At 41.1% G+C, this 15,669-nt stretch overlaps 1 protein-coding gene and 1 long non-coding RNA gene across 2 annotated transcripts in view; one reads left to right on the forward strand and one right to left on the reverse strand.

The window, feature by feature from the left end:
* LOC128906648 (uncharacterized) overlaps nucleotides 1–15,669 on the forward strand; it is a 112,793-nt gene that overhangs the window by 57,604 nt on the left and 39,520 nt on the right. The window lies entirely within an intron of this gene.
* Nucleotides 7,660–15,669, reverse strand: part of LOC128906640 (tyrosine 3-monooxygenase-like) — a 40,783-nt gene continuing 32,773 nt past the window's right edge. The window contains exons 11-12 of the mRNA XM_054194176.1: nucleotides 15,523–15,656; nucleotides 7,660–13,940 (exon numbers count right to left, since the gene is read on the reverse strand). Coding sequence (XP_054050151.1) covers nucleotides 13,781–13,940; nucleotides 15,523–15,656 — 294 coding nt within the window. The 3' untranslated portion in view covers nucleotides 7,660–13,780. The remainder of the gene's footprint in view (nucleotides 13,941–15,522; nucleotides 15,657–15,669) is intronic.

Genomic DNA, 15,669 nt, shown 5'->3' on the forward strand with positions numbered 1-15,669 from the left:
GTCAACATAGTTCCTTGTGTACTTCACAGTTAAGAAATCTTATTGAAAAGTTCAAAGGATTGGATAAAATTCCTCTTGGATTTCCTGTGATAATCTCAGTTGGATCATCTGCTCTTACATGTTAGAGCTCAACAATGTCTGACTCTGTTAAGGAAAAATGACATTTATTAGACACAACTTTCCTTTACAAACCTTCCTCATCTGGCTGGGACAACATGTGCTATTTAAAGGGCTGTCTTGCAGCTAATGAGAATTTTGTATAAAGGACCAATAAATAATATCAGATAGGAAAGAATGAACGGCATTAGCCCTTTACCTTAAAAAAAACACGGTGATATTGGACTTGGCTTCTCTCTCTCCATATGTTCGAGTCCATTTAATGCACACTGCAATTTCAGTTTCTGTTAGCAAAGTGCTTCGCATTGTTGCAGGACCTGGTTTGAAACACTCATACATTATCCAAATTCTTTACCAGTGTGCTCAGGAGTAGTTGCACAGAATGATCATTTTCAGAACTTGTGTGCCAGTCTGATGGTCCAAAAGGAGGTTCATGACAAGTAGTTTGGTGAACGTTAAGGGTCAGAGTCCTTGGATATAGACTTTTATTTCAGGAGGTGCAATTTGTGGGTAATGAAGGACAGAACATCAATCAAATCAAACCAATACTTCTTTGGGGTAGAAGAGTTATTCTTTGCATTTGCTCCTCATATCTTTATCGGCATCCTCCATTAACTGTTTTTTAAGGGCATCTATATTTTGGGAAGGATGCTTATATGTTTGTTGTGCTAAAATCTAAGTAAGCAAGTACTAAAAGCTCAGCTAATAGAGATCATCCTAGCCCCACTGATATTAAATTTACCCAGCTAAGCATCTGTTCTGGTCTATGTGAAGTCATTGGAAGTTCTGCTGTTGACTTTAGAGGACGAGATTTCATTCACTCTTTTAAATATTTAAACAACTATATTTAGGTATTGTGACCTTGGTGAGTGCTTTGAATACACCTGATAAAGCAAATAAGTTAGTGATGTGTTCTACTGTGTGGTGAGAATGTATACATCGTTACTTTGTTTGGTTTAGTCTATTTTTATGGAGTACTTGAGGAGAAATCAAAAAATTGAGTAGTTTAGTCTACTAGTTAGGCAAGAGTAGTGATCTGTTTTGGGCCAGAACTTCTTGTTTCTTCTATTTCTAATGCAGGAGTTCTCTTGTAAAGATTTGCCTATATCACAGAGGCAAGAGTTGCTAATTCTTTCTATTAGCAGATGTGGATTTTGCTTGAGCAAGGTTAAGTGACTGATAGTAATCTGTGTCGTGACTCAAACAGAAGCATGGAAGAAAGTTTGTGCTGGCTTCCCTGAAAGAATGCCTTTGCTGATTTTTGTAGGCTTCATCCAAAACCCAATAAGAGAAGTCTTCAGTGCCATTAGAGAGGCAGAAGCATTTCCAAGAAAAAGGAAAATTTGAAAATCTGCATTTTCAGCAGTGACTAGTATTGGTTATTCCTCAGTTTCAAAGTTCACAAGCAGAGAATTCAAAGGAAAATTTGGAAAGGAATCCAAATGAAAAGGGGCCCCCATTTCAGGTTGTTGGTATTGTCTGCTTTTTGACTCCTCTTTTGAAGTGTCTCCAGTTAGGCATCTGAATCTCTAGTCATTTTAGAACTCTCAGGCTCGTTCTTTTCTTTTTTCCTCATCTTTTTCTCTTTTCCTCTTCTCTTTTCTATTAAGGTCAAATCCTGCTTCTCCCGATGCCAATAATAAAACTCCCATTGATTTCAACATGAGCAGGAAATATGCAGTTTGCTATTTACCACAACCACCACAATGAATCTCTGGGAAGAATTCATTTATATTCATTCCAACGATGCCATGAAAAATGGGCTCTTGCTATTTTATCACATCCAAACTGTTGCTCTAACTCTAACATCCTAGCTGTTGCTAACAAGTCAGTGATGATTTGTAAACCAACAATTTATGGTAACCACATTCCATCCCCATTATGATGTGTGGTTTGGAAATGGAAAAGTAATCAAGACCTCCTGTTAAGAGACTTTATTTCAGTTGAATGTTTCTGTAAATAAAAGCATTTTGAAAGGATCATTGCTATATGTTTCTAACTCCAAATTGTTTATTTGATCTAGGCCCCATCTATGCTCCAAATTCCTGCCAGGCTCTGTCTGTCAGGAGTGCGAGATCGCCAACGGTGGCATGAGCATACTGGCAAAATTGTTTCCATCAATATAAGTATTTTCACTCAATTGGATAGTTTCACTAGACTGGAACAGCAGTTCCATTTCTTGGAGACAGCTATGTCCGTTCCTTGGAATACTTCATAAAACTTTATCAGCACACTATAAGGGTACTGTGACATAAATAAAGGCCTCCTACTACAATTACAGTAACAAATGAAGAATTATAGTCAGACCCATGGTATGTAGTAATGCCCTTGGGAACTAAAAGCCTGCATAATTTGTGCAACACTGTCTTGGTTGTAAGGATTGTGGGCAGTCACTATGACACTAAGGAGGACTTTCCAGCACTTTGATGGGAGACCACCTAGAATTACTGGTAAATAGATTGAAACAAAGGAATTTTGTTCCAGTACTAGGTTCTGGTACCAACTGGGTTGAAAATCTTCATTTGATCTCTTTGACATTAATACACCCTGTCCTTTCAAACCTGCGTAAGAAGCCTAGCAGCCTGGGTTTGATGTTAGAGCCACTTTGGTAACCTGCTAAAGGAGATATCAAATTAGGCAGTCTATGACGTTATATGAAAGGTAGAGACCACAGTAATTATGGAGATAAAGCTCTCTTCCTACCCCTTCCTCTCCAGCAAAAATCATTTCTTGATTAGTTTACATATCCCAGGACTGAGCACAATTCACTGGGGGTAGGATGTCAGCTCAAAGGGTTTATATGAATGCTCTGATTTTCTGAACAAAAGACGGACAACTAAAAATCACTCTCAAACTGACTTTTAATTTTGTGACCTAAGAGCACGAAGAGGTTTTGAGCATGTATGAATCCTCATGAAGTGTTCATTAACTTGACTGTATTGTAACAATGGTATGAAAAATTAACAAATACTTTAAGTAACTGTCTAAGTAGTGATCTGCATAACATTAATGTCAAATATGTGTTTTAAAGGACATTTTACCTCATTTGGTACAACAGACTGAAAAATAAGACACAAATCCTGGCGAGAGAGATCATTCACCACAGGTAACTACAGCCACATGGTCTGTGTTATCATGGTCCACGATAAAAAGTGTTCACGGGCCTGACTCCAGTTAACTCCACTCCTGGCCCTCTGCTGCAAGCACATTGCCCTTTCTTTAGTGGCAGCATAGCTGTTCATGAGCCTGTGTTGTGAACTAGACCTCTGAAATTTGGTTGAAAAAAGCAATATATGTAAGGGAGAGTAAGTAGTTTCCTGATCTGTCATAGTCTTGCTGTCAGGTGTGGTGGGAGCAGTGGAAAGTGGGAGGAGGTTGTAGATGGGACTGTCTGAAGCCAGTAGTAGTGTTGCCAAAGGCAAAACTGAAACCTAAACTAGTTTTAGAAAAGAACCCGAATATTTCACTAAAGAGATGACCAACACATGGTCCTACAAGTTGCTAGATATGCCTTCTGGTGGGCCTCGAAAGGCCAAGTTCTAGCTAATCGCACTCTGCAGCTAGAGAGTCACTCAAGTGTGATTTTTAGGGGCCGCTGCAGCCCAGCCAGTTTCATCCCCCTTGAGCAGCATTTGATAATAGCTGGCCTCAACAGCTCTGGAAACAAGTCAAAATCTCAAAGCTGGGTTACATGGTTTTATCCCTACTACTCATTCTTTCCAAATAACCCTTTGGGCATGGAATAGATTTCTGCCTCTCTTCTTTATTTTCCCAAATATTTACTGTCCCCGTGTATACGTCTTTGGCCTATTGTATCACGCTGTTCTTTAATTAGAAAGTTAACAAAAGGAAGGGAGTTTGTCAACATTTGTCCAGTAGTAGGAGTCTGTCAGGTAACAGGGCCATGTTTACATTAATGCTAATGCTGCCCTACCACCTTGTGGACAAAAGGTAAATAGCACTGAGCTGTGCGACGCGCAGGGACACTGTCCTTGTGAGAGAAACGCAGCGCTGCTGGGGAAGGTGGCTGCGGGCAGCCCAGCTGACGAGGACAGTATAGCCTGCATCCTCCAGAATGAGCCAGCTGAGGATCTGGGGAGCCGAGAGAAGCCGAACAGGCTGTGAAAATCTGCTGGAGCTCTGAAGTGTGATAGCAGGTAAAGGGTACCCCTCAGAGGGATATGACAGCCTGATTCTCCTCTACGATGGAGAGAGAAGCAAGTAGGAATGAAATCATGTTCCTATGATGCTACAGTACCAATGCCTTTATATAGGCAACTCCTCTGATCTGCCTGCTCTCAGCTGCAACACTCAGAGCTCCCTGCAGCTTCCTTGACTGTCTTCTGCCCGCTAGCTCAGCTGACAAGTCCTTTGGCAGCGTATTACCTTGTAGTTCCAACTCCTCCGTGGTCTCCTCTCCACATGCTGTGATTACAGCAGCTCTCTTGCATTTCGATGCTGTGCTTCAGGGAAGAATAGAAATCAGAACACCACCTAAAAGTTCAGCTAGTGAACATGTTATTAATAAGAATATTATTGACAGCCTCTTCATCCCATCAGGATGAAGTGCCCTATGGCACTTACCCAATTCCAAGAGAAGAGGTGTATCCAAAACCTTATCTTCCTTTTCCCTAAAACTGAAGGAATCCCCCTGCAGGTCTGAAACTCTGCACAATCAGGACAGATATGTTGTCTTGATGTTCCTCCTCACACATGAACTACAGAGGGATTTGGAAAACAAGTGTTACTCAGACATCTCAATTACATGCCAAAGATGATTGGCATGGTCTAATTTGGGTCTTACATAGCTGAAGGCAAAAGCTTTTGAGGGACTGAGCCTCCTGTTAGTCAATAAGCTAAAGATAGAGATTTATATTGATGCCAAATTCTCTCTGTGGTCTGCTGTGATAAACAAAATCAAACTAAGGTTTTCCATGTCTGGAGGACATGTTCAAAAAATGCAGTTTACTTGATATTACAGAGCAAGCTTTCCTCAATTACTCTGCTATTAGAGTAGCTCTCTTCCCACGGAAAAATAAGAGCCCAATGGAGCAAGCACATGAACTTGGGTCTCTAACATGGTACCTACTGCTTTAATGGTAGGCATAAAATTGTTTCTGCTTTCGTTCTGTCTCATCTCCCTCATCATCTACATTTTCATAAGACAATTCGAGCATTTTTTCAAGGATCACTTCTTCCAAGCTCAAGAATGGTTCATCCTGACATGCAGGAAGCCAAGGAAAGACAGCAGGAGGTCTGCATGGATGAAACAAGGAGCTCCAGACAAAACTGAAACACAAAAAAGAAACACGCAAGAGGTGGAATCAGTGTCAGATCTCCCACAAGGAATACAGAGACATTATATCATGCAGGGATGAGATTAGGAAGGCCAAAGCCCAGCTGGAGTTGAATCTGGTGAGGGATGTAAAGGGCAACAGGAAGGGCTTCTGAAAGTATATCTGCAACAAAAAACTGGGGGAAATGTAGGCATGCTGCTGAATGGGGATATGGACAAGGCTGAGGAACTCACTGCCTTCTTCACTAGAGAAATGCGTCAACAGGAATTTCAGGAAGCCCAGCGAAGTGCAAAATCTGCTTAGCAGAAAAGGTCCACTGGCCTGGGGGTCCTGGTGGACAACAAGTTGACTTGCCAGAAATCTGCCCTTGAGTCAAAGATGGCCGACAGTATCCTGGGCTGTATTAGGAAGACTGTTGCAGGCAGATGGAGGAAGGTCATCCTTCCTTTCTGCTCATCACTGGTGAAACCACATCTGGAGTGCTGCAGCCAGTGGCTGGGCTCCCAGTACAAGGACGTGGACATACAGGCGCAAGTCGAATGAAGGAGCATGAAGATGATTTAGGGATCGCAACATCTGACATACAGGCAGATGCTGAGAGAGCTGAGACCGTTCAGCCTGGAAAAGAGAATGCTCAGTGGGATCTTATCAAAGTGTACAAATACCTGATGGAGAGAATGAAGAAGTCAGAGACAGAGCTTTCCAGGAGTATCCAGTGAAAAGAAAAGAGGCAATGGGCACAAATTGAAATACAGGAAATTCCATTTAAATGTAAAAACCTTTTTTTACTGTGAGAGTGGTCAAACACTAGACAGGCTGCCCAGAGAGGTTGTCGAGTCTCCATCCTTTGGAAATACTGAGAAAACGACTGGACATAATAGTGAGCAACCGGGTCTTGTTGACTCTGCTCTGAGTAGGGTGTTGGACTAGACAATCTCCAGAGGACCCTTCCAACCTCTGTGATTCTGTTCAGTAACATGTTCTTTATTCTAGACACGGGTCTGATAGAAGTGATGCTCCTGTGTACAACTTCTTGTTCCCTTTTTGTCAGAGAGAGAAAAAACATTTCTATCTTTTGATTCTGCTTTCAGGATAACATACTGGTCCCACAGTCCAACAGGTATTGTGGGACATGAGTGAATCCTTGTGTTCTCTTCAGCACTTTTCCCTGCCCTACTTCTCCTGTTGCCTTTGAAGCATCACAGCTCCCTTTTGGCCCCAGCTTCCCCTCTATGGAAGAGTGGTCTTTGAATCCAGGATTCTTCACCCCTCGCTCTGTCACAGAGCACAGAGCACAGATTCTTCACCCCTCGCTCAAGCACAGCAAAATTGCTACCCAGGACTACCATGAATCTAGGACCCACTCCCATTTATGCTCACCTGCTGTCCTTTTGCTCCTCTCTTCCACTGACCTATACTGTAAAATAGCAGTGTCCCGTGGAGAAATGAGTTGTGTACCAAAGACCTTAATCTTAAAGATATGTTAATTTCATCTACTGAGATCTTGCTAGTTAAAGATTTTCATGTCATGCCAAAAATAACAACTTCTTTACTGACAGTGGAATGGTAATGTGACAAATGCTGAATCTGTTTCTCTGGAGGGAATTTTCTAGCAGAAGACTCCGTGGTGGTGCTGTAGGAGGAATTCAGAGCAAAACGGTTCTTGCTGGTTTTTGTTGGTGTCCTCAGCTACGGGAGTACATTTTTCCTTACTTCTGTGAGTTGGGTTCCTTAAGTAAAAAATTATTTCTCCTTGCTCCCAGTTTCCTGAATGATATATTTTATCTTACTCTGTCTTGCACACAAATATAAACAGGATTCCATAATCTCAAAATTGATATATTAGAAAGCACAAAACCAGTGAGAATCATACCAAGCCCAACTGTCCTCTGAATAACTTTAAGTTTCTTCAGCTGTTAACTTAGCACCTAAAGGCTTTAGTAAACTGCTGTAATGTAAATAACAATTTGCAGAAATTAATAAAGAAAATCTTTGTACAGCCCATCTTTGCCATTGAAGTACTAAAGAGTGAGATGTTGTGTTGTTTTCCACAGGATTTTATTGCTTCTTTGCTTTGTGTTTTCAGTCTGGTTCCTGGACAAATAGAGATGTCAAGGCAATACAAAAGTCAATTTTCTCCACCTAAATTTGTTTTTTTTATCTATCTTTAACTCCATTTAACCAAGTAAGATAGCAATGCAGAAACTGATGATGTATCACAAAGTACTAAGAAAATGTGGTTGAATGGTTTGCCCGTAACCCAAACAGGCGATATCATCATAAAGCCGTTACCACATTAGTGATGGGGTGGAATTATTACCAAGCTGTCTATGCACTTGATAGCACTGTTGGATGATACATTTGTAATAGAAAGCCCATTCTGGGAACTTTTGACTTGTTTCCTGCCCAGGGGTAAAGATTGATAATTGGAAGACATTTACAGCAAGCAACACTGACTACCAAGTTTCATTTATGAAACTCCTTCCCCCTCAAACTCCCTGCAGCTAACACAGTTTTTCATAAAGGGGGCTAAAATTCAGATTTTGTTACAAAGCCTGCCTTTGTAGGACACAAGAGACACAAGAATCGACTGAAATCATTTTGTTTACTCAGATTTAAAGCAAGAAATATGAACTAATGCAAGAGTCAGAAACAAATTGAAATGTCTGAAGTACAAGACTTAAACACTGTACAAAACTCATATCATCATCCAACACACATTCCATTTCTAACCCATCAGTTTTGGGATTCATTCAGGAAATACTTAAAAACAGGCCTTTTTTTTTAATGGGTTCTATTGAGAATGTTTCTAACACTCTTGTACAGAACATAATGATGATCATCTGTGTCATCTTGTGAGATGTTCTTGAAAGATGGGATTTGTTAATTAAAAAATTAATAGATATTTTCCTTTACAAGTTCATTTTAATATTCTATTTATGTCAGAGTATTTAAAGTGTGCCAGTCTACCACTTCAAGGAATATTTCTATAATACTGGTAGTTGAAGGCTTTTTCTCTGTCAGTAAATGTAAGAGGAAACTATTAAATGCTGCACAGTGATATGACTGTAAATGGATCCTTTATTTTTACTTCCACATTTTAGCTATTAGCATGTTCAACAGAAATTTTGCTGTTGATTCTGAGTCTGTAAGTGGGATCGGTCAAACTGGTTTCACGAAAGTCAACAGTGTATCCTGCTTTATGTCATGCCATGCTCAAACTCCACAACTTCAGTGACAACAAAAAACCCCACATAATTGTAAATGGTATACAAAATTGTCACAAAGCAGTAAATTCGGCTATGGAACTTCCAAACTGGAGGATTTTTCTAGTTACTGTACCTGACAGGTGTTATGTCGTACGGTTTATATTTAGAAATTTATGGTTAAAACTATCATGAGTCATTTTGTCAAAGATGTACCTTGAAGACTAACAGTACTGGTTGTGGATGGGAGCAGGGCTTTGTTTTGGTAGCTGTCACCTCTTTTACCCAAATGTAACCATTTTTCTAGGTCTTATTAGCTTTTGGCAAGGGCCAGGTTTAAGTTTAAGAGGGTCCACTTGTTGCACAAGTTTCACTCAAAACCCTGGGAAAATAATATTGAACTTTCTCATGTTCAGTGATCTAATTTTCCCCATTTGCAAACACAAGTCAAAGGGAACAATAAATAACATTTAAAATAAGGGGAGAAAAGAAAACTCATGGCAAAATAGTTAAGCAGGGTGAAAGCTTACAGCTTTCAGCATACAGCTACAGCAATAACAATTTTACAGTCTTCTGCTGGGGAGGTAGTGTTTGGCCAGCTGCTTGCTTTCCCCTCTAGCTTTCACTCAAATTTAGGATTCTTGTGTCTTGCAGGGCAGCAAGTCTTGGTCAGCTTCAGCTTTCCCACATACCATGTAAAAACCAGAAATGTTTCTTGAATATAATGAAGGAGCATATGCAAAGCAAACATGGTTTAGGCCTATCTACCAGTCCTTTCCATTGCTTGTCCCTTTGCTCTGCCGGCTGTCAGCCAGACTCCTGTTCTAGTCTGACTTTCTTTCCCCGGAGGAATTCTTGTGGTGGGAGAGACTGCCAGAGATTTTCTTTGACTTTGGGTCTCAGCCACCAGCGTTACCCAAAGTTAATGTATATTTAATACGATACAGCCAGTAACCCTTTCTGCCAGCCTCTGAGCATGTGCCAGCTGGAGAATGCTGCAAAGTAATGTCCTCTAACTAAATCTCAAAGCCCACGTATAAACTCCTGATTAGTGGTGGGTGAGATTACTGGGGATGTATCTATATACCCCTCTGTCTCTTTGCCAGCTGGAATCTCTCCATGCTGTAGGATATCTATGGAAGCAGGCTCCAGAGAACCTTCTGGTTTTTGCAGTACGTGCATAAGGCAAAGCTACCGGAGGGTTTTTCCTGGTAGCTTCATTTCCTGCCTCAAGCAGTCATGTAACACTTCTGTGCACGGTTAATTGATGGTCATGATTTACTGGGTAAGATACAGCATTTCAGTCATGGCTGTAAGGTGATATTCATGTGTGTAGTTGTACATGGAGCAATTTCATGCTTTAGGTTTCTTCAGGAATACACTATCATTTCCATGGAAGTTTCCTTTTTTTGTTGTTTGCTTCTTCCTTCATGGATCAGCAGAGACAAGGAAAGCTGACTGTAATGAAGTTTCCTTTCTTTGAAGGTATTGTTTTTTCTTTCTTTTTTTTCCCCCCCTCTGGTATTTCTATAATTGGTTAAGTAAGGTTTACATTCACCAGGTAGTATAAAGGTCTAAATGTTAAGGGTACCAGAGGGAAGTGACTGAGAAGGTCTTTCTGAGGAAGACAGCTCTGCCTTGTAATACAATACTATTTCTCATGGGAGTGGGTGGGAGGCCTGCCTAAATTTCCTCTTCCTGTCCTGCCAAATTCCCCAAATTGCATAACTGTGTATTCTCCTTACACAGTGGTACCCTTGGCATCCCTAGTAAATCTGCAGGGAAGCAGTGAAGCAGCTGGGGGCTTGAGGGTGGACCAAAATTGGTAGAGGACAGACTTGGTTAGCCAAAAAACAAAACAAACCCAAACCCATGAACTGAATTTACTAACTCTCCCATGCAAAACAGAACAACACAATACAGATTTAATAACATACACTATTTTGCTCTAAATGCACTCCATCTAGGAAAAATAAGTTTATCGGGATAAGCAAAGGACCCATGGGGAGTTCATCAGTTCAGTTTCAAGTCACAAGATGTGTTTTACTTGGCTTTGGAGCCTTCTTGTGCAAGATTAATGTGAAACTGCCGAAATGCAAACTGACAAAAAGACATATTTTTACTGGTTGGTGCTTTTTCCTCAGTGCCATTATTTTCATCAGGAGGCCCCATCACTGCCTTCCCCATCAGCCCTGCCTTAGACTGACAGGAGCATGAGGTACTTCTTGGCTTCTGCGAGGAAATGGAAGAATGACTATTGGAAGAGCAGCATGACCAGTGTACCTCATAAGGATGTAACCCTGAAGGCTTTTGCTTTGTCGCTACACTGAATCAGAAGAGAAGAATTTGGACCTCCTTAGGGGGGAGTGTCAAACATGGCTATCCTGGGATAGGTTTTGCCTGACTAAGGAGGGAAAGATTTGCCTCCTTTGGAAGAATATTTATGCTTCTTAAAAGTTCAAGTAGCCAAATTAATCACTTTTGAAGCTTTGTTAAGCTTCACTGGAGCCTACCCTAGCTGTGTATGCCGGCTGACTGTCATTAGGAAAATGAAAAAGCAAGTACACGCACAGAGAATTTTATAATCCTGCTCTTATTTTCTGTGTACAGCACCTTAAATTGACTCAGTACTGTCGCTGGGATTGCTCGAGAGATCGGGTACTACTCAGCGTGTGTAAGGGTGGGAGAATCTGGCTCCAAATGGTTTCTTTTTCTCTCCTTGCTACAGGAACTGGAAAAGACAAGGGTGTGTGGGCGGGCCTGGAGTCCCTCCAAGGAAAGTGTGAGGCCTTGGGCAAAACAAATCCATCAGGTCTCTCATTTCTTCCAAATATAGGTCTGTTCTGAGCAATAGCCAAACTCAAGTCTAAACTCCACATTCAACTGTTTCAGAGGGAATACATGAAAAAGGCCCTATGGCTTACAGAGTCCATCTATAGAAAATATTTTGATAGCTCTTCCGCTCTGGCATTATCTTCCACTTAAAAAGAAAGAAAAAGAAAACACACAAAACTGGAGCGCATGGTTCAATTTTCACTGTAAAACAACTGATTGATGAAAATAATACTTCTGAAAACAATCTGTTGTGAGCTATCAAGCATTTTTGCCTATGCACCAATTGGCAGGAAGTAGCCAGATAAATTATTACAATATGTAACAAAACAAATTGCTCTGAAAGGAAATGGTATTTGTGTGTGTGTGTGTATGAGCAGGATAAGTAGAATTAAATCCATAAAAGTATGCTGAGAGATCATCCTCCATTGCAGCAGAAATATACTGGAAGCAAAGGAACTCATTTCAGTTCTGTCACTGAATCTCTAGCAAAACAGGGTTTATGATATGGAAGTGTCATCTGGAGTAGAATACAAGGATCCTGGACTTAAACGAAAAAAAAGAAAGAACTCGGGATGTTCCTGCTGTTGAGAGGAAGGGGTCTCATAGCCATTTTTGCAAAGATACTTCCAAATTTTTCAGGCATCACCACATTTTAATAAAATGGAGCAGTTGCAGCAGCTCCCCAGATCTTGAATACTCTATTTACTGCCCGTGGGGAAATTTTCTGAAGTGCTTATAGACACGAAGATTTAAGAGACAAAATCACATTAACTTCCAATAAGACAGTTTCTTTAGAGCCTGGCACATGGACAAATTACAGTGAGATAAGCTCTGTATGAAGTAACAGCATTTGAATTGCTCTGTTGTGACTTTCTGTGTACATGCTCCTATCCCACAGTGACCAGTTAAGGCAGAGATGATGACTCCTTTCCCATCAAGAGCCAAACCACCTCACATTTACCTCAGAGTTCAGACCATGTACGCTGGCAGCAAGTGAATAGCAGTGGACAAGCTTGCTAAATATACTTTTGAAAAAAATAAGTAGAGATTCTAAGCTGTGCAGGATAAATATACATTGACATTTGTGGATCATTGTCACGCAGCTTGAGCCATGAGATCCACATTGCCCCTGCTTATGCCATACCTGTAATGTGCATCAAGCCCATCTGCTTGTGCTGCTACTAAGAGGACAGGAAATCCTTGTGGATAGTAGAGGAAGGAAGGGGACACGAAGAGCATGAAAGTCTGGAAAAGGCAATTATGGGATTGATTCTGGGAAATGTGACCTGCAGAGTGTAGGTAAACTTCAGACACATCTCAGAGAGGGACTGTAGAGGGAGGCAAGATGAGTTGGAGCACATGTCTGGTGCTGTTTCCATAGCAAGGCCGTATGGCTGCTAGTGGCTGATCTTAGGTTTTACACTAGGTGTTCAGTAGATTTGGCCTTTTGGTTATTGCTACAATCATCATGACATCAATAAGAAGCAAAGATTTTTAAAGGTCTCCAGGAGTATCTGAATCTCATGGAAAAACAATGGGACTCTATTTCTTAAATGCTGCTTTGAAAATACTTCCTTACACCCAAATTTGCTTCCCAGAATCCAAATTTCCTTTTCAAATTAAGCATCCTTGTATGTGACAGTGCCACAGTATCACGGGTCTACTATTTTCTGCATTTTTTATGGACAAAGATTTTGCGATCTCAAATATGACAGGAAATTATTTATCCATATTTGAAGGCTAATGAATGAGAATAGTGTCTAAAAAATAAATAGTGAGCAGAAGTAAAGGGTTCCTCTTACTAACTCTTGCATTTGCACATTGTAAGGGAACCGTTCATAGTTTGTGAGCACAATAGCTGGTCATAATTGCTAGCAGAAATGAGCTAGCTGCAAGGACTGCTAAATGTAGGCAACTAGCCAACCTAAAAGATTATCGTGTTATTTAAGCAGCAAGTAAAAGACTGCGTGGCTGAAGAGTTACTGTGCTATTTTGGGACAGATAACTTGGAAAGGTGGCAGGTGAATAAAAAAAACTGTAATAAAGGTCCAATAGTAACAGATAAATACACTCGATGCAACTGTAGCTCATATCACCTACCAAAAATTGGAGTAATTTGGTCTTGTTTGTCATTGAAACATACTCAATAGAAACTCATTAATGTGGCTAAGTCAGCAGCCTAAATCTCAGTGAAAAGATTAGCTTGACAGAGCTGTTTTGCAGGTTAAAGATTTTCGCGTGCAACTACAACTTCATCACTAAATCTTCAAGTGCTGGAACCGTCTACAAGTATCTCAGTGCCAGGTGAGATGTACTGCTGTAGTTTTAAGAGGGGTTTTCAAGGGCCAAGCAGAGGTTTTTCAGTTCCTCTTTCATTTGACTGAGTGCCCTCTGGACTTTCTGAGGTGTGTTCATAACCTCTATGGTGCAGGTGAACGGGTCGTAGTGCAGAGAAAAAGGCTTCTTGATCTTCATCATGTAGTCTCTGGGGGGGAAGAAGACAGAGCTGCTAGTTCAGAAGCCACTTCCCAAAGTGTAAAACCTGCAGGACCTGAGTTCTTGGTATGTAGGCACGGACTTATTGGGGAGCAGAGGCTGCTGTGACACCCTAGTCACTGCTACTCCTTAACTTTGTTTGGCGGAGTATATCCTTCCCAGGGCGCAACTACTTGCAGCCCAAAAGGTCTGCAGTGCCTGCTTTTCGGCGTGGCTGGCTCAGACCTGTCTGTGCTCTTACAGCTCTACGTTAACGCAATTCAGAGTTATTACAACCACAAGCTGAGGAATGCAGCAACACAGCATGTCTGCTGCCTTCATTTCCAAGAAATAACCTGGAGTAGCTCTCTCTGCATAAAATTCTAAAAACCTGTTGATACTAGGTATCCTAGGCTATTTTGCCGCCTCTATTGAAAGAAAAAACATGATTGCTTGCCATTTTCGACAATGTTTCCATTAAGTACATGCTGGTAGGAACCCCCTGTACTGTTGTTGCCTTATGTTTTCCGTTCTGACAGATTCTTGTGCCTTCGGTTATTTTGAGCAGCTTTGGCTGAGCAACTATCTTGAAAAAATGTATGAAAAAGCTTCAAGTCTGAGAATGGTGTATTCCTTGTCCTAGTAAGTTCTTTTCAGGCTCGCCTCTTTTTTCTCTCAGTGGGTTCTCAGACTCTTTTTTACACACGTTAATAACTGCATGTGAACCTTCAGATTTAAGATGAGGGGCCTAATTTGCCATTGCTATAACCCCAGCAGACAGTGCTTCTGGGGAAGAGGTGGGGGGAGTAAGTCTGGCTCAGGTTCTTTTCCTCTAATAAATTCCTCATTTCAGCTCCTACATGCTCCCCAGTAGCTTCACAACCAGCCTCCCGCCTCCAGCCGGAATCGGTCGTGTTGTTCTAACTGTTGGAGATGAAGGCCAGAATTTAAGCCCTGCTTACTTTAAAAAAAAAAAAAAAAAAAAACAAACCAAAAATCCTCACCACATAACATCGGATAGTAAATGGAATGCACTTAGAAACACCTCAAGCTAATTTGAAATAATGTTATTTAGGTTGCAGTCAGCTACTTTGTAGAAATTAGATTGCCTGTGAATGCTGATTCTGCATTCTTGTGCAGATATAATCAGAGGAGAAAGGCAATCTTGTTTTTAAGCCCCCTGCTGATCCATGTTAATTCCCGAGTCTGCTATAAAATTTCCGTGTGACCTTGGGTAAATCAGTTCTTCACGAGTTCCTATTTGTACGGACTAGCACAGACGCACCCTCATTGTGGGACTGTGCTCTGCTCTCACTACTCAGCTACAGAATTTATCTCAAAAGCTGCCAAAATGAGGCATTGCTAAGATGAAGCATGGGACAGGGCATTGCAGTATATAGCTGCGTTTTTCTATAAGGCTTTTATCAGATAAACAATCTCCTGTTTAACTTTGTTGTAAAAAAGCCACTGTGCAGATGCAGTGTGTGGTGAGATGGCGTGGCATGGTTGTTGCAGTAGTAGTAGATGTATTTGAGATTAGGATTCAGGATGGTGTTCCCCCCCCCCAGTGAAAATACCCACACTTTACTTACTGAAGCTTGGCCTTGGCATCTTCCAAATTTTCTGCTACAAAATAGACGGGCTGGAAGGCTTGATCTTGGTAGGGGTGAACTGCAGTCACTTCTGGATCAAAAGGCTTGTACTCTGGCTTGTTTGATAAAGCGTACTTTGTAGCGGGA

The sequence above is a fragment of the Rissa tridactyla genome, chromosome 1, assembly GCF_028500815.1.
Source record: "Rissa tridactyla isolate bRisTri1 chromosome 1, bRisTri1.patW.cur.20221130, whole genome shotgun sequence".
Taxonomy (NCBI): Eukaryota; Metazoa; Chordata; class Aves; order Charadriiformes; family Laridae; genus Rissa; species Rissa tridactyla.